At 35.4% G+C, this 22,316-nt stretch overlaps 3 protein-coding genes across 5 annotated transcripts; 1 reads left to right on the top strand and 2 right to left on the bottom strand.

Annotated features, from left to right (window-relative positions):
* The first annotated feature begins 25 nt into the window (after positions 1–25).
* LOC104231512 (uncharacterized) lies at positions 26–8,120 on the top strand. Of its 3 annotated transcripts, none has more exons than XM_070167757.1 (8): positions 26–852; positions 976–1,000; positions 1,962–2,223; positions 2,304–2,423; positions 2,505–2,663; positions 4,906–5,078; positions 5,286–5,391; positions 5,958–6,134. In XM_070167757.1, exons 3-8 carry the CDS (start codon positions 1,984–1,986, stop codon positions 5,985–5,987), a joined length of 828 nt encoding a protein of 275 aa, XP_070023858.1. In that variant the 5' UTR covers positions 26–852; positions 976–1,000; positions 1,962–1,983; the 3' UTR covers positions 5,988–6,134. The 3 variants fall into 3 exon arrangements, 2 of the variants coding, with proteins under 2 accessions (XP_070023858.1, XP_009782827.1); XR_712091.2 differs by adding an exon at positions 7,382–8,120 and having other exon boundaries at positions 78–1,000; positions 5,958–6,047; XM_009784525.2 differs by having other exon boundaries at positions 26–995.
* LOC104231518 (glycine-rich cell wall structural protein 1-like) lies at positions 7,998–9,068 on the bottom strand. The gene has a single exon (XM_009784532.2). It carries the CDS (start codon positions 9,066–9,068, stop codon positions 7,998–8,000), a length of 1,071 nt encoding a protein of 356 aa, XP_009782834.1.
* Positions 9,069–13,395: 4,327 nt separating this feature from the next.
* On the bottom strand, positions 13,396–13,764 carry LOC138883255 (uncharacterized mitochondrial protein AtMg00240-like). Its single transcript, XM_070163934.1, has one exon. It carries the CDS (start codon positions 13,762–13,764, stop codon positions 13,396–13,398), a length of 369 nt encoding a protein of 122 aa, XP_070020035.1.
* Positions 13,765–22,316: the final 8,552 nt, after the last annotated feature.

Raw genomic sequence — 22,316 nt, 5'->3', positions numbered from 1 at the left:
GGATATGTCTTTGGCCGATAATGATGGATATTTCTATCAAATTGGTGGTTTTATCTTTCTGAAGGTGCTGGTACTTTTTTTTTTTTTTTTGGGTGGCCCGGGGGGGTTGTGCCAAAGTGTCCCCTCAAATATCTATCACTTCAGGCTGACAAATCCATATTGAGATAGTATAAATTTTGGACAGAAAGTGTTATCGCCTTTTTTCACACCTCTGTTTCTTATTTTATCACTATAAAAGTTAATTCAAATTAAATTTGGACGACAATTAGCTAGATTTTCGTAAATGACTTCACATATTTAAAGTTGTTACACCAAATGTTTTAATAGGGCCCATTTGTGTTTTTACCCTAAAGGAGATTTATTCTGAGAGTAATAATTAAAAGCAGTTCTTTACTTGTATACTCGTCCTAGTTTTAAAAATTACTTGCTAGAGTCACTTTTTAATAGTTTATAACAATAAGATCACTTTGTAGGAAAATCATCGAAGCTTGACTGATTTTGTTGTATTATAAAATATACAAAAAAGTAATTTTAGTGGATAATTTCTAAGATTTGAATGATGGTATGTATTGAACCTTCCTCTCTATCAGAGTCCATCCTTATTTTCACTTGAGTGTTCTTCCCAAAATCATAAAAACCAGAAGTTGGTGGAGGGAGTGTGACCAAGAAAAGTCAAACGAACAAAAAACAGCAGCCAGCAAATGAAAAATTTGAAAGAAAATAAAAGGGGCTTCAGATGAAGAAAACTCAGAACCATTCATGAAATTGGTGGCCCCCAGCCAATTGTCCAATAGATTCTTCGCATATAAAAAAATCCAAGCGTCCTTTTTTGTTTGCGAATAATATTTATAGGTGTCTGCGTGTTTAGTATCTGTAAAATAAATACGTGGCTATCTTCATGATCTTTCTTTCTATTCCAGCCCTTGTTAAACTGAACTCTTTGTTTTTCTTTGTTGCACATATCTTCTTCTGCAGATGAGATCACCAAGTCCCTGGTAAGGTTAGTCTAAGCTTTCACAACTCTGCATGTTTATTCACAGCAATCTTCCAATTTTCTAATGTCATTATCCATGTGAGTCTTGACTATCAATTCTTTATGGTTAGAGTGTTGTTTTAGCATGAATCAAAATCTCAAATATGCTGTTAGTTTTCAGAAAAGAACAGCATCGTCCTTGGATTATGATCAATTTTTCCGCACAAATATTTTTCCAGTATTAGGATGGGTCCGAACAGAGCTGAATAGATATAGAAGATTCATATAGTCGATGCCAACTTAGTTCGAGATTGAGGCATAGTTGCTGTAGTAAGTCCATGCTGGCACCTTTCTGATGGTTGCTAGTAGACAAAAACCCTCTTGTTGCATTATCCATGAAGTGTGAAATGGGTATGATCATAATGTAAGTGAACTCAGTGGCGGATCCAAGATTTTAAAGTTATGGGTGCTCACCGGTAAAAATATCACAAGAAGAGGAAAAATGAATTTAGCGATGGGTGCTCACTCAATACTTATTTAAATTTTTCGATAATTACCTATATAAATCTATTAAGTTTGGCCATAGACAATGAGTGCTTAAGCACCCATAAGACTCCTTGTGGATCCGCCACTGAGTGAACTACTTCAAAGTGTCAATTTAAGTAGATTGCACTTTCCTAGGTACTAATTATTAAATTGTGGTTTTATTCGAAGAAATGTTTGAAGATTGTGACGAAAGCCAAACAAATAAATTGAAGTCATTAAAGCGATAACATTTGTTTCCTGTTTAGTTTCCCAGTTTCACTTACTGAAGCAAACGTAGAATGGTTATAAAGAGCTTAGACACTATATAGTCATTCTTTGCAACACCAACCTGACAAAGTTCAAAATTTATTTGCACAGCAGTTATAAATTTTATATGGTAACTAGATCCAGGAAACAAAATTACTTTGACATTCATTCTATTCCTTTTTGTTTTTGCTTAAAGGTGAGCATATCATGGTTCAACAATGTTAAAGCTTCAGAATCCACAAGCCTTTAGCAGCTGCCAATCATTTCTGGATACTAGCGTGCTGCATGAAGCCATTGCTGGCAAGACTAAATATGTCCATCATTTGATTAGCAGTCGTAGTTCTGCTTGCCTTGTGATTTCTCCTAAAGGAATCAGCAGTAGTTCTTTCTCTTGGAATTGGCTGAGTCCACTAAAAACTTATAAACTCTCTCAGCATGCCGCTTCATATAGATTGCTGGTAAGCGCTTATTAAAACATTTTCACTCTCTTGACATGTAATTTATCTTTATGTAATTCTTCTTTTTGTGATTGTTTCAGTGCCGGTCGCAAGATGCCACTTCGCCTGAAAATGAGTATCGCTCCTCCCGAAATATAGCTATCAGCCTGTTCAGGCGATACAAGAATTTTATTGAGCGTGGAGGAGGTGACAACCTAAAAGTATTCTCAGTCATTTCTTCCTTCCTCTGTTAGGTCTTTATGTTGCTTTCTCTGTGCACTGTTATGATTCTGATCTTTCAGGAGTTCATCAGTGCTGGTGTAAATGCATATGCTTTGGGATCTACTGATGAAGGTTTGAGGAAAGAACTGATTGCTCTGAAGGAATCTGGTGCTGAAATTGAAGCCATGGAAACATATGGAGGAAGTACCACCCTGAAGTCCAAGATTTCATCTGAGGAGGTGAGTCACTTTTGTATTACAAAACTAGGCGGGGGGGATGGGAACTAGGATTATGCAACATGTACATATTCCATAATATGATAAAGAGGAAGTTGAATGAATATGTTTCAGTAGATACTCAGCAGTACGTATTCACATCTCAAAGTGAAGTATTCCCAGGTAAATTAGATTTTCTCATTTCATAAGGTTATGAAGCAATTTGATTCTTTCGTCCTTTTTGTTTGGATGTCACTGTTCCACAGTTGACTGGATGTCCAAACTAATCTCGGTGCATTATGTAATAGTAATTATTTAGTTCTATGTTGTTTCTTTGTCTTTTTCTCCGTTGTCTCATTTCAGATTATTTTCTATAATTGATGACACCACTGTCAGTATTGCCATTGATTAATCAACATTATATAAAACAGGGTTAGAGTTGTTACACTTCCTGACAAGATAGAGAAAAGTTTCCAGATTAATTACTTTTATGAGCTATATACGTTTATAACTGCTCATTAAGCTTCAACTTTGTTGTTGCCAAAATTATAGGTGACTGCAGCACTACATGTTTTGATTACCAATCGAGACAACTGCAAAAGGTTCTTGTTGTCATGATAGAAACATATGTTCTACTATCCTTAAATTTGACAAAGATGTATCTGTAAAACCTAGGTTATGTTTTTCAACAATATGCATTGATCTGATATAAAGCATGTGCAAAAGATGGTTTCCTTTTCCTGAGAATTATCGATAAAGGAAGACAAAGACTATCTTAAACTGTTAAAAGCTTGTGCAAGCAGTGTTTCTTTTCCTGAGAGAACAGGTGGAATTTGATAAGGAGGATGCATACTGTTCTTTGGTGACTTTCCAAGAAAATAATGACACTTGTAAGAAAACAAGTAACTGCCTGTTTATATTTGAAGTCTATTGTTTTCGCGTTAGTAGGTTCTAGGATCAAACCGAGAAAGTTGGTTTTCAGAATCAATGTTACAACCAATGATGTTCGTCGTTCTAATCAATGCCGAGTCAAATGAAGTGAGAACCCTATGTTTGATTTGTGTTTTTGATGATTCAATTAGCCGGATCTGCTCAGACCTGATTTGTCGCATATGTTTTTGGTTCGATTCCCAAATCGTTGACTTCTTTCCCGCTGACTGTGAGAAGCGCACTTCTATAGGCACCAAGGTAGAACATCTTAAAACTTCTTGCTAGACTGCCTCTTTTCTTAAAGTAACACTAGCATTCATCGAAATAAAATGTTATGCTGCTGTTTGGTTTCACGGAGGTAAGTTTCTCTGGAATTTTGAGGGTTTTTTTTCTTCTTTTTGATAAGTAAAAGGTTTTATTATTCAACTAGTACCAAACTGGCACAGAAACAAAGTACAAGGCATCAGTATTACTTTTTCACCAACATAGTTACATATTTCCCCCTAGTAAGTACAACAAATCCAGATATTGATCCATCCTATCTAGGTTATTACTATAACACCACAAGTACAAGTTCTTAATACACTTGTTTTTTACTCTAGATATTTGCAATCTCTTCCCTTCAAAGCATGCCTCGTTTCTCTCTAGCCATAAAGGCCATGAATGCAATTAGGGATGGTTTTCCAGATTTGCTGTAAATTCGTTTTGACTCTTTGAGACTGCCACATTATCAACATATCACTGATCTTATATATGCCCATGATGTTAAGAAACAATTCCCAACATTGCCTTGAGAATCTACAGTGCAAGAACAAATGCTCAATAGTTTCCTGCTCTGAATTACAGAAATAACATCTGCTGCATAATGAAAAGCCTCTTCTCTGCAACTCATACTGAGTTAGACAAGCACCCCTAGCTGCTATCCATCCAAAACAGGCTGCTTTCACCGGTGCTTTTGTTTTCCAGAGACAATATTTCTTTTCAAGAAGTTTCCTTGGAAACCCTGGATATCGGCTCTCATTCTGAAAATTTTGGATGCTTGTTTCAGGAATTCCTCCCTAATCTTGGAAAAAATTGTCTGGAAAAGAATAAACATGCTAATATGTTTTTACTTCTCATCCATGCTACTGCATAATGATCTCTTGCCAGAATGGTCCCATGGGTATTAAAACTTCAAGTTGTCAGAGTTTCCTCATCGCTAAATGGATATAAGTTTTCTAAATCAGTTGATTACATGTATTTTTTTGCAAGTTTTCTTATTTTTATGAGAACCACCATATCTACTATAAGATATGTGATGACAACTATTTAATGACACCTGCTTATATTGGTGCAGGTTGATGAGTGTATTATGTGGTTGAGCATTATATTCATCACCATTCTATGTACACCTCAACCAACTATCGTTCGATGGTCATCCACACCCCCAGTTTCTGATGAAATGATAGTCCATTGGAAAGGCTTCTGTGCAATCATAGCAAATGCATACTTTGTCAGAGGAATGGCATGGTAAGGTTGCTGGAGGGCATACCGTCTTAAAGTAGATATTTTTCCGTTAAGAAAAACCTGTCATCGACTATTTTGCTTTTGAGGAACTTTATTCAACTTTCCTTTAATATTTCATTTAGTTCAAGAATTGAGCTGTAGTTGATATACTTCCATTCAGTTTAACATGAAAGTAGGTATCATGTGTATTAACATGCTGTTCTCGTGAAGGCTTCCAGTGAAGACTCTCCAACTAGAGCAAATGGCAGTTGTGGGTCATGCTGAAGAGCCATCAGTTGTTGCTAGTCGGATGAGACTAGTTTTTACCACTCTAGAGGTAAGTTCAATGGACAACTTTCTACTTCTAACACTCTTTCCAAAACAGCATCAACAGAAATATGCAATGGCGGATTCAAGAATAGATTCGCTGGTTTTTGATAGAGCTCAGTGCTTAGGTGTGCGAAAAACAATTATATATAGAACTAGATCTCAACTCAGAACCCACAATGTCTAAATTCTAAAGCATGACACAATTGTGTCTCCGGGTGTTCATGGTTCGAATGGTCTGGTTTTTGCCTCAAAGCAAAATTAAACAGATCTTGAATAGTTGGCTTTTAGTACTCCTGGTTTGGTTTTAACAGGGTTTAGAAACCTTTCTCCCTTCTGTTAAAGAAAAGAATCTTAAAACTTAGGGAATAAAAAAAAAAAATAAGCTAACATAGCAATAGCAAATCATTAAGGGAAAAAAAAACAATGGACACAACAATCATCTCTTGTTTTATGATCTATTAAACATAAGAAACTGTTCGAAGACAAACGAAAAAAATTGAAATTTCTGGTTTTTCATTGGTAACATGTTCTTTTCTTATTTACAAAGTATCTTTTTTCCTTGTTCTTTTTAAGGTTGTGAGTCCACAATGGCCTAGAGGATAAAGCAGTAGATCCAGAATTCAGACTTCACCAATTTGAAACATAGTTCAGCAAGATATATATGTACATTTCTTTCCTTTGTCCATGCACTGTTAACATGAATATTCTGTTATATTAATGTTTAATTGACATGCAAATAATTCATAGGCTGCTCACTGTCTACTCTTGCTTGAACATATTGCTAGGCTACTTTCATAGTGAGTCAGAGCATATAAGATAAAAAACATATAACTGCTGGAGCGTACCAGAAGTGCAATTCTAATTCTGATGTAGATCAAAACAGGTTGTCCAACAGGGGCAACTCAATTAGCTAAAGAGGGCAATACACCTTAATATCAACTGTCATAACAAATAAAATGAAGAAAGAATTTTGGTTCGAATAATATTTCCAAATCAAATTTGGTGTAAACTCAAATGTGATCACTTATCTCAGGATTAAAGTAATAAATGGATATGCATATGCATATATTTAAAACTGGTCTTTTAGATCTTGAGGTATGCTCTGCATGCCTAGCAAGAGAAAGATGTTTCAGCTGTCTAGTGAGGAAGTCATTTCTGGGCGATTAATTTAACTTTTAACTTTATATTCTTGCTCTAACTAACAATTAAGTATTATTGATCTTTTGGTATTCAATAATTTCATAAAAACACTATCCAATCAATTTGCTAATATTATTTTTAATGTTGAAAATATATTCTTTTCCCGGAAAGTATTTACCACTCACCAAACAAATATTAGAAATAATTTTCTCGAAAATATTTCCATGAAACACATTTTTTAGAAAAAAACATTTTTCTTAATGAATGAGGTCCATCATACCAAACATGCTAAATTTTCACTCTCTATTGACTATGGAGGTGATTATCAGCTCTGTTGCGAGGCATAATTTGGATCTCAAGAAAAATATCACAGGATTCAAGTTCTTTAATTAAGATCCAAATTTAGGCGTGTGGACTTTAAATCTCACCTTTGTTTGGAAACTAGATAATAAAAGGAAAACAACATATAAGTACATGAAAAATATAAGAGAAAATAGTGGACCCTTACATAAAATTGTGTTTATATCTTTTCAATTTCCTTTCTTAAGCAAGAGAAGTTAAAGGGAAATTTGGTACTTTTCATTTCTTTCTCACTTCTCTTATGGATTACCCCTGGCCTCTGTCCCATTTTAACTTTGGTAATTTGAAAGTTTTTGACTGAATCCAAAAAATCAAATTTTTTGTAGTGCTAATTAACTCCTTTTATTATCACATGACTTAAAAGAACTGTTGCAGTAATCATTTCTTCATCAAACAGCAAGTTTATACTTTTAATAAACAAACTTATGTACTACTTTATTATCTCACGCCGTTTTGGTACAATAATGTTTTCAACTCACTTTAACATCTATGTTTAGTCAAACTAGGATACCTTGATTGGGACAGTGGACAATGAATCAAATGTTTCAATCATACAACCCAAAAGGAAAAACGAAAAAGGAAGAATGAGAAGAAACAGCCTCCGATAGCAAGCAACCTCCTCGTCCAAGAGGTGGTGAGTTCGAGTCTTCTCAAGAGCAGAGTGTGAAGTTCTTGGAGGGAAGGATGTCGGGGGTCTATTTGAAAATAGTCTTTCTATCGCAGGGTAGGGGTAAGGTCTACGTACACACTACCCTCCCCAGACCCTAGTAAGTGGGATTATAGTGGATTGTCGTTGTTGTTGAAGAATGAGAAGAAAGGTAAAGCATTGCATTTATCAAATTGCAGAAACTGGTGAAAGATTTCCTTTATTCTGAACGAATTGGCAAACAAATACTAATACAAATATATCATTTTTGCTCATTATGCATGGTATTGTACAATACAATTCCACTCATGAATCTATTCACTCTCTGTCTCTCAGTAACCTTATCCGAATTATTCTCGTTATACTAGAACAGGGGGAAAAAAAACAAACAGTACTACAATTTGCATGGCAAATGATTGGTTGACTATTTTGTTCTTCATCTTTTGAGCAAAGTTGGCACTGAGACATTAAGGTTGTTTGTCAACATTCTTGCTAGCTTCATCAACAGGACTAGAATTTCCACTAGTACCAGCTGTTCCAATGCCAAAACCAAATCCCATACCCATTCCAAATCCCATTCCAATGCCACCATTATTATTTCCACCATAGCCACTGCCTTCTCCATGCCCATATCCTTCACCATAACCTTCATCACCACCATTGTTATCACTAGTATTTTTAACTCCTCCAGATCCTCCTCCTTCTCCGCCTCCTCCACCACCACCACCGGCAGTACCATCAACTCCACCACCTGCTCCAAATCCACTACCATGACCAGAGCCTCCACCAGCAGCATTGCTGCCACCGCCTCCACCTCCGCCTCCTCCTCCTCCACCCCCACCACCTCCATTTCCACCAAAACCTATACCCATTCCGAAACCACTTCCATGACCATACCCACCATTGGTGCCACCGCCGCCACCACCACCTCCGCCACCACCACCTCCACTTCCCCCACCGACTCCCACACCAGCTCCAGCACCAAAGCCACTACCATGACCTGATCCTCCTGCTGAACCACCCCCACCGCCACCACCACCTCCTCCTCCACCTCCACCTCCCCCTGCAAAACCACCACCACCTTTACGTCCTCCAAAAGTTCCAAAACCTCCGCCGGCTCCAAAACCACTACCGTGACCATAACCTCCATCAACACTACTGCCACCTCCACCTCCACCACCGGACCCTCCACCACCTCCACCGCCTTCTGCACCAACTCCAGCTCCAAATCCTTCACCATGACCTGAACCACCAGCTCCATTCCCACCACCACCTCCATGACCTCCGCCACCACCACCACCTCCCACACCTACACCTGCCCCGGAACCATAACCCTCTCCATGTCCAGAACCTCCATTACCACTTCCTCCTCCACCGCCACCGCCACCTCCTCCTCCTCCAACACGATTTTTGCATCCACGCCAGCCACCATAGTAGCAATAATCATCTCCATCCTCCCCATGCCCCTCCTTCATACATGCCATAACAATGCTTAGTACAAGAAGAGCCATGCATAAAGAACGACTAGAAGTAGCCATGACTCTTTCAGATAACAAAGTAATGTAAGCTCAGACTAAGTAGTGAGTCTACTGACCAGCTTGAGCTTCCACTTTTTTTGGTTCTTCTTTGTGCAAGAACCTCCCCTATTTATAGCCATTATTCATGCAATCATTTGGCCATACCTCAACCGGTAAGTTTTAAAAAATGCATGTCTTGGAATTTAAAAAGAAAAAAATGGTCAACATTGACTTTGACAGGCTACTAACTAGCCGGGCACTTAATATTTTCGATATTTAGTTGGTACAAATATGTCGCTACAATGCATATCTTTTATGCATATCTTTTGTCATTACTTTTTGCATCTGCCAGTACTAGAATTCCCCCAACTAAAGGATCTTGGTTCGGTCCAATTCCAATTATAATGTCTATAAATCTTAAAAGTGGCGAACCAAATATAAATTCATGGAATTTTTAACGTAGTAAAAGCAACGGGGCTGCATGTGACTAAACCTATGGCTTATACATGTTAATGTTGGTACATTATGATAATCGACAATGAAATAGTGGAGTTGGTGACTATATCTTCACTAAATCAAGGTATTCTTAACAAAGACTTTGGATTCGTTTTGATCATGAGGTCCAGGTGTCATTCTGTTTTATAGCTCTACATGCCATTTTCTAATGATACCAAAGATTAGAGTATAAAAGATTGTATTTCTATTGGCATAGAGAAAAGAGAAAGGACGAGCAGAGGAATTCCAAAATTTGAGAAATTGTTTGTGCAGCCCATGTGAGTGGGAGTCATAATTGGAAAAATAATTATTGAGAAACCAAATGAATAAAGGAAAAATAAAAAGGAAGTAGGAAAAACTTATTGGTATTATAGGTATAGTGGCATTCCATTGGATACGTGAAGTGTACTTGTGGCAAGGAACAAAATCCAGCCGATAATGGCACCCATATTGTCTCTCATGGTCCAAACAGTATCTCAGAAAGTCAACAATCATTCCGTTTACTTCGAGGTTTTGATCCCAATTAAGGACCACTTTATACGTTTACAAGTTTCTACTACTTGTGTGTGGACACCTTTAATTTGGGACTCATTTCATTGAACTAGTCATTCTACTTCAATCAGCATCCAGTTACGCCAGACGGTTTAAGTTATGGATAATATAGCGTATATGTAGAAAACTTTTTCACAACTAATGCAATTTCGGCCGTTTTTATTCCTGTGACATAGTTTGAATCGACATAATATTCAAGGGGATAAATGGAGGCTTTTGAAATTTGTAACCTTAAATATTGTCTTAAATCTTTTACGGGTGTAAAAAGTTACATTTAATGAGAAGTGTAAATAAAATTTTACATATAAAATGTGACACTTTTTTTAGTGGACTAATAAGAAAATAGTAATTAAAGAGTATTTTATTCATTACCATATCAATTTTGTCAGAAAGAGAACATGTTATTATATGTAAATCAAATTTAATTTAATTTAATGGTGTAAAACTATTGGCAGAGTCCACCTAAAGACAGACAAATAGAAGAAGCCTTTGTCTCCTTAAAATTATCCTAATTTAATGGAGCTTCTCCTTTGTGTTGAACACTTTAGTGCAATTATTGGTGACTTCATTTAAGGTGCATAAATTTTATGTAAAGATCCCATAAATAATCAGAAAGCCCCAGAGTCCGAAGGAAACGTGAAAACAGGACAAAGAAAAAGTGATCTAAACAATACTCCGATCCGTTTTATTTTATTTGACTGTCACAAAATTTAATTAAAAGATTTTTATAATTTGTGATCTTAAATATATCATAATATCTAGGTGACTATAATTTTTTTAAAATTTATGATCTTAAACAATATCAAAGCACATATAAAAATATCTCATCAAGAAAATATATAAAAATAGTATTATTCTTTTTTAAGTGGACTAATAAAATGATAGTACCAAATAAAGTGGAAGAAGGGAGTGATAGTTATCAAAAAACAATATTAAGTGGTTTTTGTCTAATCATTGGAGTATCATTTGTATTACTTAATTAATACACTTCCAGTCAACCAATCTTCACGGTGGCTGACCGGCGATACGGGCATTTTTATAACTCGTAGCTATCAGTTTAATGATACTAGGGTTACTGGTTTAGGTTGCAATTCTAATGTTCCGTGGGGTGGCTTGACGCAATATGTGATTTGTTTTTGTATACCCTACAAAATATTTTCGAAAAATTAATTCTAAAAAAATGTATTGAAAAGAGTAAAAGCTGGTCCCATAAAATTTCTGGATTAAGATTAATTGCAATTGACATCTTAGTATACCAAACGAAAAGAATCTTTAATACAATTATTCAGGAAATGAAGGACTAAATTTTTTTTTAATTACGATTGTCGGAATCACCTTATATGATCACTAAATAACACCCCATAGCTTGACCTTAAAAATAAAAAATAAAAAAAATCCAAAAGCGTATTCATATCTTGGAAGAGAAACAAAGTGTATGCTTGAGCTTGACCGAGGGTTGTGGTGGAGTGATAAATACTCATTCATCCTTAACCAGAGGTCTCAGATTCGAGTCTGTGGCTATGGAGTCGCCTTTATTAGAGAGCTTTTTACCCCTAATGTGAAATTTTTCGGCGCGAATCCGGATTTAGTCGGACCCAATGTGAATGACGGATACCGGATGGAAAATAAAAAAAAGTGTGGATGCTTGTGCATCTTCTTTTTCCATCATGAACCCTAAAGATGGAACATGATAAAGCATTGGAGGGGAGAACTTTTTGAAAGTAAAAAGTATTCTATTTTCTTGGTCATAATTTTCTAGAGTGCAAGATTAGAGTGGTCACAGTTTTGCAGTGAAGGAAATATAGAAAAGATAAAGATGAATTGTACAGATGAGATTTTTAGCAGCCCTACCTAGTAAGTATGCTAAGCTAAATGAGCCTGCACAAATTTTATTATATTTGTTTTGTGGTGATTAATAATATCTTTTCTTTTACCAAAAAAAAAAAATCTAGCACATTTAATTTTGAGAATGCTCTACTTTGTCTTTTTCCATGCACCAAATATTCAAGAAGCTTCTTATAAATCTTCTAGTGGAGAACAATTGTACAAACTACTCCCACTTGAGCAACTACATATATATAGGTATATCTTTAACTTCAATTTAAAGTTTTAAAATTATAGTGCCTTCCAGTACCCTCTTCAATGGCTTAATTATCAAACCATCTAATTTTAAAATTTTCCGAGTTGGATATTCTTGATCTTTTTTCTATCAAATATGCATGTTCTATTTTCATGCTCTCCCCAAAGCATTATGTTCCCCACGATACTTTAATTGTCTAATTACCACAGGATTATATAGATCTTATCTTAATAAGCAAGCGTGGGCTGTTTGATGAAGCTACATCTTTAAACGGTATTTAATTCGAAATTATAGTTAATAGGAGTACATGTTAGAACTTAAGCTATACAATCAAATGGCATTATATATGCGCCTTTTTAATTTATATACATTTTCAGTGTAAAACATCTTTAAATTATCAATATAGTTTAACATGTTGCAGCAAGTTACCTAATTTATTTTCCAAGTTATTATACTTATTATGAATACTTGCTTGTATCATTTACTTGATTTGATAGTATATTGTAAAATTCTTTTATATTGTCAATTAGTACATAATGAAGATTTGAGAGCTTCAGTGAAGACAACAATGGCGGAAAATAGAAGAGAAGGTTCTAGAGAGAATTTTTCTATTTGAGAGAAAATTGGCTTGTATTATTGAAGCTCTACATTACAATGAATTGATACTATGTATATATACACACTTCTACAACTGCATTTAATCTACAGCCTTTTATCACCTAAACTAACCAATCCCATAATTAGTTATAACTAACTAATCCCTCTTAACCGACTTAACTACACTCACGTGATTGGCACGTGACTACTCCTATCTTCAACACTCTCCCTCAAGCTAGATGGTGCAAACAAGTTCAGCACCCCTAGCTTGCCTATCAGGTAATCATGTTGTGATCTTCCTAGAGCCTTTGTGAACAAGTCTGCTTCTTGGTCTCTAGACATCACATATCTTGTTTTGACAATTCCTTGTTGGATTTTTTCTCTGATGAAGTGCAAGTCTATTTCTATATGCTTCGTTCGTTCATGGAATATAGGATTTACAGCAATTTGGATTGCTGCCTTGATATCACAGAACATCTCCACTGGCAATTCAACCTCTGCACCCAGTTCCTTGCATAACCATGTCAACCATAGGATTTCTGAGACTGTAGCAGTCATGCTCCTGTATTCAGCTTCTGTTGAGTTTCTTGATATCGTGCACTGCTTCTTTGACATCCAAGACACCTAAGAATCTCCTAGCTTCATCACGTACCCTGTCACAGACTTTCTGGACACTGGACACGATGCCCAACCAGCATCACAAAATGCTGTGAGTTTTGGGCAAGGCTTTGAGCTCATCAGTAGACCAAGACCTAGTGCCCCTTTTATGTACCTAACAACTCTTATTGCTGCCTCCATGTGTGACTTCTTTGGACAATGCATAAATTGGCTCAACACATGCACTGCATAACAAATGTCTGGTCTTGTCATAGTAAGGTGCAATAGTTTCCCAACCAATCTTTGGTATGGCCCTGCATCTGGTAGCTTCTCATCATCTTTCAGCTCCAAGTTTTGGTCATATTTTGCTATTGTGAATCTCTGATTGCACTCCATTGGAGTGGCTACTGATTTTAATCATGTCATTCCAAGATCAGTGATCAATTCCATTGTAAATTTTCGTTGATTCATCAGTATTCCTTCTCCTGATCTTGCTGTAAGCACGTGATTTTTGCCCTATATGAGAATTACTCCCAAAAAATTCAAAAATAAAATAATTTTTCTTGGTGTGCAATTTTTGTGATATTTTGTGTAACTATTTGTATGTTTGTCTATGCATGTTTATTTGTTAAATTAATAAAAAATACAAAAATAGGCATCTTTTGCATTTTTAGCATTTAATGTCCAAATGAACAATTTTATGCTTAATTATTACTTAATTGTGCGTTAATTGTTATTGGAAGTTAATTTGCGCTTTTATAACTTAATTTAGTTCTTAATAATAATTTAAGTACTTTTATAATTTAGTTTTAGAAAAATAAAAGAAGAAAAGAGAACAAAAATACAAAGAAAAATCGGATTGGGCCACTTCTTCAATTTCAAACCACAGGCCCAAATAATTGCCCAACTTTCCCCATGACCCGGTCCGTTTCAAACCGGGTCGATCCGGTCCGCTCCATTAACCCAACACCCCTTCTTCATTTTTGTCCAACACAAAACAAAACCAAAAAAATAAAAAATAAAAAGTGAATTATCACTATTAATAGTTTTATTTTTTGTTTTTTTATATATAAAAAAAATCCGAAAATATTTTATTTTATTTATTATTTTTATTTTAAAAAATATATATATATAGTAATTTCGGAAATGATTTTAAAAAAATAAAAAATAAAAAAATAAAAAAAAGTAAAAGAATGTAGAAAATTTAAAAAAAGTAAAAAGTTTTAAAAAATTTAAAAGTAAAATAAGGTTGGAATTAAAAAATAAATATAAAGGTATCTGAAAATTTAAAAAATTTAAAGTAATTGAAAGTAGCATTTTTAAAAGAAAAAGAAAAGATAGTGGTTTGTTTTTTAAAGAAAAGTTAAATAAAGTGAGATTCTCTTTTAAAAAAATAAAAAGTGGGATTTTAAATAAGATAAAGTAATTAAAGTTGGAATTTTAAAAATAAAAGTAAATAAAGGTGGGATTTCTTTTTCTAAAAAAATAAAAGCAATTTGTAAGTGGGATTTCTTTTAATTAAAAAAATAATAAAATAATAAAAAAACAAATCTGAAAATTTCGAAAATTTTGCTATAAATAGAAGAGAAAATTTAGGAAGAAGGGGTGGAAAAAAAAGAGGAAAAACTAGATAGAGAGAAGAAAAAAAGAGGGGGCGGAGTGAGAAGTATACACCCGATATACATTCTGGATACACTGAATATACAGGGGCAGAATTCATTTTGGAGAGTTTTGAAGTTGAAAAAGAATAGTTACTGCTTCATTGCCTCGCTTAAGATCTGAAATAGTCAGAACCTTCCTACCTTTTACTTCTTCACTATACTTGGAGTCTCCGTGTTGCTGGGATTTCTAGACTGAGGTGTTAAAGCTACTGTGTTGGGCTTTCTGCTGCTGTATGTTGCTGTGTTACATACTACTTTGCTGATCTTCTTCTTCTTGTACTGTCATTTCCAGGTACACATTTGTACACTCTCGGCTTGAAGCGAAATGAAATATTAATCAGGCTTTGTTCCTGTTGAATCCCTCCTGTTTAGATTTGTGTTTGAATATAATTTTCCTTTCTTTGTATAAAAATGTAGTCGATTAATTAATGAGTAATGGGCTTGCATATGTATAACTTCTTCATCTAATAATTTTAGTTTAAATTAATCAAATACTAGTTAATTTGTTTTTGATATTATGGTGTGTCAATCTCATGTTCCAGTATTATTGAATAATAGAATATAGAATGAAAGCAATTTTTCTTTGTACAAACTCGATCGCAATTTTCCATTCACATTAGCCGTAAACTAATAACTAATAAGTTATTTTTTTTCAGCATGTAATTAATTGAGAAATTTTCTTTTATTTTTAGAGACAAACTTAATAGAAGAAATGTAGTCACTATAGGTTTATCTTTAAAAATAAGAATGAGATGAGCCTCGCCAAATAAAAATACAAAATTGCGGGGCCCTCAGTAAATATTTGCTTTATATTGCTTAGACTTCGGGATGGACCGTTTAGCAAAATTCCACGGCCCTACCCAAAGTAGATGATACGCTAGTCGCTTTAGGCGCGCCTTTAATCCTCCCCGAGAATTTTCACATTTTTAGCGTGAATATGTGAAATTGGGTCTAGTATAGCTATTTTAACTATTTTACTTTATTTCGTTGCAAAAAGAAAAATCACAAAAAATATATATATAATTTTAGTTTATGTATTTCTCATAAACTTGAAAAATACAAAAAAAATTGTACTTTATTTTGGTACTTTATATAAATTCGAAAATTACAAAAAATATAGTTCTATTAATGTTTGCAGTCATTATAATTTTGAAAAATACAAAAAAATATTACTTCATATTTTTGTCTTTATTAAAGAACGAAAATTACAAAAAAATATAGTTTTATTAATATTTTATAGTTATTTTAACTTTGAAAAATACAAAAAATATTACTTCATATTTTATCTTAATATTTACGAAAATTACAAAAAATGGTTTTATTAATATTTTATAGTCGTTTTAACTTTGAAAAAATACAAAAATAGTACTTCATATTTTATCTTAATATTTACGAAAATTACAAAAAAATAGTTTTATTAATATTTTTGTAGCTATTTTAAAATCTTGAAAAATATTTAAAAATATATAGTTTTGTTTAAATACTAGTCTTATTTTTGGTAGTTATTTTGCTTACATAGGACTAGTTAAGCAACGTGTTCCTATTTCTCGGGTCCGGGCAAAAGAATAATATTCGGGTTCAAACTACCCGGTTTTAGGCCTAATTTTCGGACCTAGCCCATAATAAACCGTGTCCAGGACACGTGGGGAACCCCACCACGCGTGGGGAACATATGCCTTGAACCCCACCACGCGTGGGCTCATTTTTCTGGGCAAACCATGTCAAATACACGGACTAACACATTTGACAAAGGGGGAATTTTTGGATTTTTGGTGAGAAAAAAAAAAGAAAAAAAACGAAAAGGAAAAAATAGTACTGTTTCATCATCTTCTTCATGAGGAAGAAGAGAGAAAACCCGACTGTCACCTTCCTCCTCCTTTGAACGAGACCTAACCAAGCTCACTCCTCCTCAACCCATCACCTCCCCCCACCGATCTCCACGTCCAAACACCACAAACGACCCTACTGACCACGACCACCCCTCCCGTCGTCAACCTCCGAACAACCCCCCACCATTAATCTCCATGTTGAGTCGTCACTGCTGATCTCTTCTTCTTCTTCTGCAGCTCGCCTGAAACCAGCCTAAAAATCACACACATACAAAGATCTTCATCGCCACTGCTCCTTCTTCTTCGTCTATCACAGCCACAACAGCCATGAAATCTACTTGAGTGCTTCTGTGCTGGTTCGAGTTTGTTTCCGATCGCCGATTTTCCGTCTTAAGTCTTTGGCTTACAGTCTGTTCGTGTTTGGCCATAGTGTCACGTTCTTCTTGTAACCAGTTGAAGATCTTAATATATCGAAAAGCTTCAAAGTCCGTTGAGGTCGTCTTTGTTCGTCGAGGTCCGGCGCGTCGAGTTTGTTCGTTGAAGTCGATGTTGAGGTTCGGTCCATGGCTCTATGCATTTCTGTTTATTCAGGTTAGTAAGCCTCGATGTATTGGATTAAAGAAATTTTACGTTCAATGTTTGAAGGTGCAATATATCAATTGAGATTCTGCTTATGTTTCACCGTATGCATTTTAGTTCATTTTTGTGTTATGTTATTATTTTACTTGACGTCATTTGATTTAGTTGTAGTAGTAGTCCTAAGACACAGTTCGACGTTGATTCGCTTGTTCCTTCATTGTCTTAGTTTGTTTGGACAAGATTAGTATTAGTACGTGTTGTTACTACGCCCGAAACACTCATTCGCTTAACTTCTTTTATCAAATCTTGACAAGTTATGAGATTGTAGTTGTAAAGAAGCCGTAAGGTTTAGTATTGTTAAAGGCGTAAAAATGGCATCCTTTTAAAAACATAAAAAAAAAAAAATAAAAATAAAAAAAACGGGACAAGCTTCGCCAAAAATAAAAAATGTACAAATTGCGGGGCCCTCACAAAATATATGTATTAAATACTTAGATTCCGGGACGGGCCGTTTAGCAAATTTCACGGCCCTACCCAAAAAATAATAATGCGCTAGTTGCTTTAGGCGCGCCTTTAATAACGTTATCTCCCTAAACTCGGGTGCACATTTATGTGACCCAAATCCAAATCTCAACGAAATCGAAATGTGCCTCTAATCACGGGTACATTGACTGTGACGTGGTATGAGATGCATTTCCATGACGTTGCAAATTCCTTTTTAAAAAATAAGCATGAGATGAGCCTCGCCGAATAACAACACAAATCGTGGGGCCCTCAGTAAATACTTGTTTAAAATTACTTAGAATTCAGGAGGGTCGTTTAGCGAATTTCACGGCCTCCGCAAAATAATAATGCGCTAGTTGCTTTAGGCGCACCTTTAATAACTTAATTTTCTTAAACTCGGGTGTGCATTTCATGCGACCCAAATCCAAATCCTAAAACATCAAATAAAATATGTTTCGGATTGTGGGTGCATTTCATGTGACACAGTCCAAAGATATATTTTAAGCGATGTTCACATTCCTAAAAACAATAATAGTAAAGCGGTTAAAAGATAAATTTGCACATAAGTTCATATTGTCATAAAATCAGATAATCAAGCCAAATATAACAGTTGAGCGACCGTGCTAGAACCACGGAACTCGGGAATGCCTAACACCTTCTCCCGGGTTAACAGAATTCCTTATCCGGATTTCTGGTACGCAGACTGTAATATAGAGTCATTATTTTCCTCGATTCGGGATTAAAATTGGTGACTTGGGACACCCTAAATCTCCCAAGTGGCGACTCTGAAATAAATAAACCAATCCCGTTTCGATTGTCCTTTAATTTTAGCGAATTTTACGGCCTTCCCCAAAATAACAAGACGCTAGTTGCTTTAGGCGCGCCTTTAATAATTTATTTTCCTTAACTCGGGTGCACATTTATGTGACCCAAATCCAAATCTCAACCGAGTCGAGATATGCCAAACAACTACGGGTGCATTGATGTAACGTGGTTCGAGATATGTTTCCACGACGTTGCAATTCTCGTAAAATAATAACAATAAGTAAGAAAGCGGTAAAAAGATAAAATTTTGCACATAAGTTCATATTTGTATAAAATCAGATAATCAAGCCGAATATAACAGTTGAGCGACCGTGCTAGAACCACGGAACTCGGGAATGCCTAACACCTTCTCCCGGGTTAACAGAATTCCTTATCCGGATTTCTGGTGCGCAGACTGTAATATGGAGTCATTCTTTTCCTCGATTCGGGATTAAAATTGGTGACTTGGGACACCCTAAATCTCCCAAGTGGCGACTCTGAAATAAATAAACGAATCCCGTTTCGATTGTCCTTTAATTGGAAAAAACTCCCTTGTACCCTCGCGGGTGCGGAAAAAGGAGGTGTGACAGCTCTGGCGACTCTGCTGGGGATAAAACCCAGAACCACTGGTTCAGGGTTAAGAATTCGAGCTTAGATAAATTGTTATATTTGGCTTTATCTGATTTTTACATGTTTTGAGCCTAATGTGCTAAATGCTGCTTTTACCGCTTTGATATTATCTGAACTGTATATAAATTGTGCCGAAACCTTTCTCTTCTTACCTTCGGGGATGTGCTCACTGGTTGAGACTCCCTATTCTGTTAGTGTCATACCCTAAATAAAAGAGGCTCGGAAAGTTTCTAAGCCGGCTGGCCTTTTGGTTCCCGGAAAGGAGCTCCTTCCTCAACTCGAGTTGTCCGCTCGGGTACACTGTCTAGAACACCGACCCAGGTTTTGAACATAGAATAACGTGACTTCATGCCGGATCCCTAGTAGGAACGCTTATTTGCATCACGTTGCATTTGACTTAGGGGACTCAACACAGGGGTTGGGTCCGTCTAGGACTAGCAACCTGATATGAAAAGACCATCCTGATGCATCCTATTTGTTTTCCGTGCATTTATTTTGTCTCGCTGACCGGTGTTTGAATATTATGAATATTGTGAAATCGAAAAATAGCGGTTAGGGAATTGATTGTTTATTTTTGAAAAAAACCAATACCCCAATACTGTCAAAACTCTGCCGAAATTTTGAGAAAATAAGAATGTCTTATTAGTTTGTTTTATTAAAAGCAAAGGAAAAATAGAAAAAAGAGTCGTTGTTCTGTCTTGTTTTTCAAAAAATAGAAAAGGAAAATAATTTGTCTTGCCATGAAAATGAAAATGAAAAAGAGTCTTTCATTATTTGTCGCAAATATATATATATATATATATATAAATCCGAAAAGTTTTTTTTTCCGAAAGATATATATATCTTTATTTGCTGCAAAGGGTATTTGTCTTGCCAAGAAAATTCAAAGTAAAATTCCAAAAAGATATGTCTTGCAAAAATAATATAAATATCTTTATTTTCCATTGTTGATAAAACAAAAATAATAAAAATGCTTTCTTTTTTAAAAAAAATAAATAAAAATAAATAAAAAAATCCGAAAATATTTTGATTCTTCTTTCAAATTGAAAAGAAAATTCAAAATTCAAAAAATACTTTTTAGAAGCATTTCTTTTATTAAAAGTAAAATTCCAAAAATATTTTCTTTTTTCTTTAGAATAAAAACAAATGAAAATTCAGAAAAACAAATATCTTCCTTTTACTTTTGAAATTCTCAAAGTTCAAATCAAAAGAAAAGGAATTTTTACAAGTCTTTCTTTCAAAAGAAAATCAATCAAAAAAAAATACTTCCTTTCTTCTTTTGAAGCAGTTCTTTCACAAATTTCAATTAAAAAAAATGTTAGTTCATTTACTTATTCATGATCAGCCCGAACTACGCGGGTTTGATTCTCACCGGATGTGAGATACGTAGGCAACCCTCATCGGGTCCAACCCCATCTTTTGCTAAAAAGCCAAAAACAATTAATTAATAATAATAATAAAAAACAAATAATATGTCAAATATTGATTTTTGTCGTAAATAAGTCGGGTGATGTTGTTTTGCCATAAATAGTCGAATGTTCCCGAAAGGGACGCCGGAAGGCTGACTTTGCGTAAACAGCCACCTTCGGGTCATTTTTTAAGATTTGGTCCAGTTGACCCACACAGCCTTAAAAATCTTTGTCCCCGAGACGTTGAAAGGCCGTGCTTGCAATATTGAGTTTTCTAATTTGAAAAAATGATAAAAAGAGTCATAAATAAGTCAGGTGATGCTGTTTTGTCATAATTAGCCGAATGTTCCCGAAAGGGACGCCGGAAGACTGACTTTGCATAAATAGCCACCTTTGGGTCATGTTTAGGATTTTTGGTCTAGTCGACCCACACAGCCTTATAAATCTTCGTCCCCGAGGCGCTGAAGGGCCGTGTTTGCAACACCACGTTTTTATTGTAGTTTGGAAAAAAAGTCAGCGGTCAGGTGAATACCTTTGGGTTTTGTCAAAAATAAGCCAAGCCAGCTTCAGCCGCGTCTTAAACCGTTCTTGCCGAAATAGCCTTAGAGTATCTTTCAGTTGTCGAAAGGCTATTTTCGTAAAAGAACGGACAAGTTTGTAAAGTGTCATAAAATAATCCTCCTCGGCCTCAAAATTCATGTGAAATTTGGAAGGGGCCACATTTGCAAAAATAGCAGTTTGGTTGCATTTGACAAACGGGGAAAGGAAGCTAGCGTTTGTTTTTGAGTTTTTGATTAGAATTAGCGGGTTGTTTGATTTTCAAGTTTGTAGGTCATCTTTAAACCTTTGAAACCCAGTTTGTTTTAATATGAAAATAAAAAAAAATGTTGAGTATTGTTTATCTTTATTGGTGCGAACTACGCAAGGTCTGATTCATGCGGGGACATGATACGTAGGCAATCTCCATAAGATTCGACCACCACTAAAAAAAATAAATAATAATAATAATAATAATAATAAAAAGAATAAATAAATAAAGGAAAGTGTGGGAAATTTTCGGAGGGGCACAATTGTATCTCTGATATATGATTGTCTGTCAAATGCCCTAACACTAACGTTGATGGCTTCCCTTTGCTGTGTTCATATATAGAAAAGTGGTTGGTTGTGGTAGCTCTTCCCTGCAAAGCAAAATCAAAGGACAATGGCTCAGAACTGCAGAACCGAGTGGGTCGGTATCGATGACCGACAACAATTGGTCGAACGGAATAACGGGTTGGTAGAGGAAGTGAAAATGCTGAGACAACATGTGGCAGATATGTATCAGGCATGGATAACTGGAAAAGCACCACCCCCTCCACCGCCAAGCCTCTTGAACTCTGTCATTTCCCAAGCACCCAACACCATAACGGAAGATCCCCCATACTCTCCATCCCAACCCACTTATGGCAGCTTTCCCAGCTACCCGAGTAGCTCCATCACTCCTCAATGCTTCTCCGCTCCCCAACACCACTTCTTTCCCCGCCATACTTCAC

This window comes from Nicotiana sylvestris, chromosome 2, assembly GCF_000393655.2.
Source record: "Nicotiana sylvestris chromosome 2, ASM39365v2, whole genome shotgun sequence".
Taxonomy (NCBI): domain Eukaryota; kingdom Viridiplantae; phylum Streptophyta; class Magnoliopsida; order Solanales; family Solanaceae; genus Nicotiana; species Nicotiana sylvestris.
This window is presented reverse-complemented; position numbering and strand designations above follow the sequence as displayed.

Bases quoted from the DNA above. Each gene is read 5' to 3' on its own strand.
- LOC104231512 (XM_070167757.1), top strand. From the start codon at position 1,984: ATGTTAAAGCTTCAGAATCCACAAGCCTTTAGCAGCTGCCAATCATTT. The intron at 2,224-2,303 runs GTAAGCGCTTAT...TGATTGTTTCAG, and splicing joins CCGCTTCATATAGATTGCTG to TGCCGGTCGCAAGATGCCAC. The intron at 5,079-5,285 runs GTAAGGTTGCTG...GTTCTCGTGAAG, and splicing joins TTTGTCAGAGGAATGGCATG to GCTTCCAGTGAAGACTCTCC.
- LOC104231518 (XM_009784532.2), bottom strand. From the start codon at position 9,068: ATGGCTACTTCTAGTCGTTCTTTATGCATGGCTCTTCTTGTACTAAGC.
- LOC138883255 (XM_070163934.1), bottom strand. From the start codon at position 13,764: ATGGAGTGCAATCAGAGATTCACAATAGCAAAATATGACCAAAACTTG.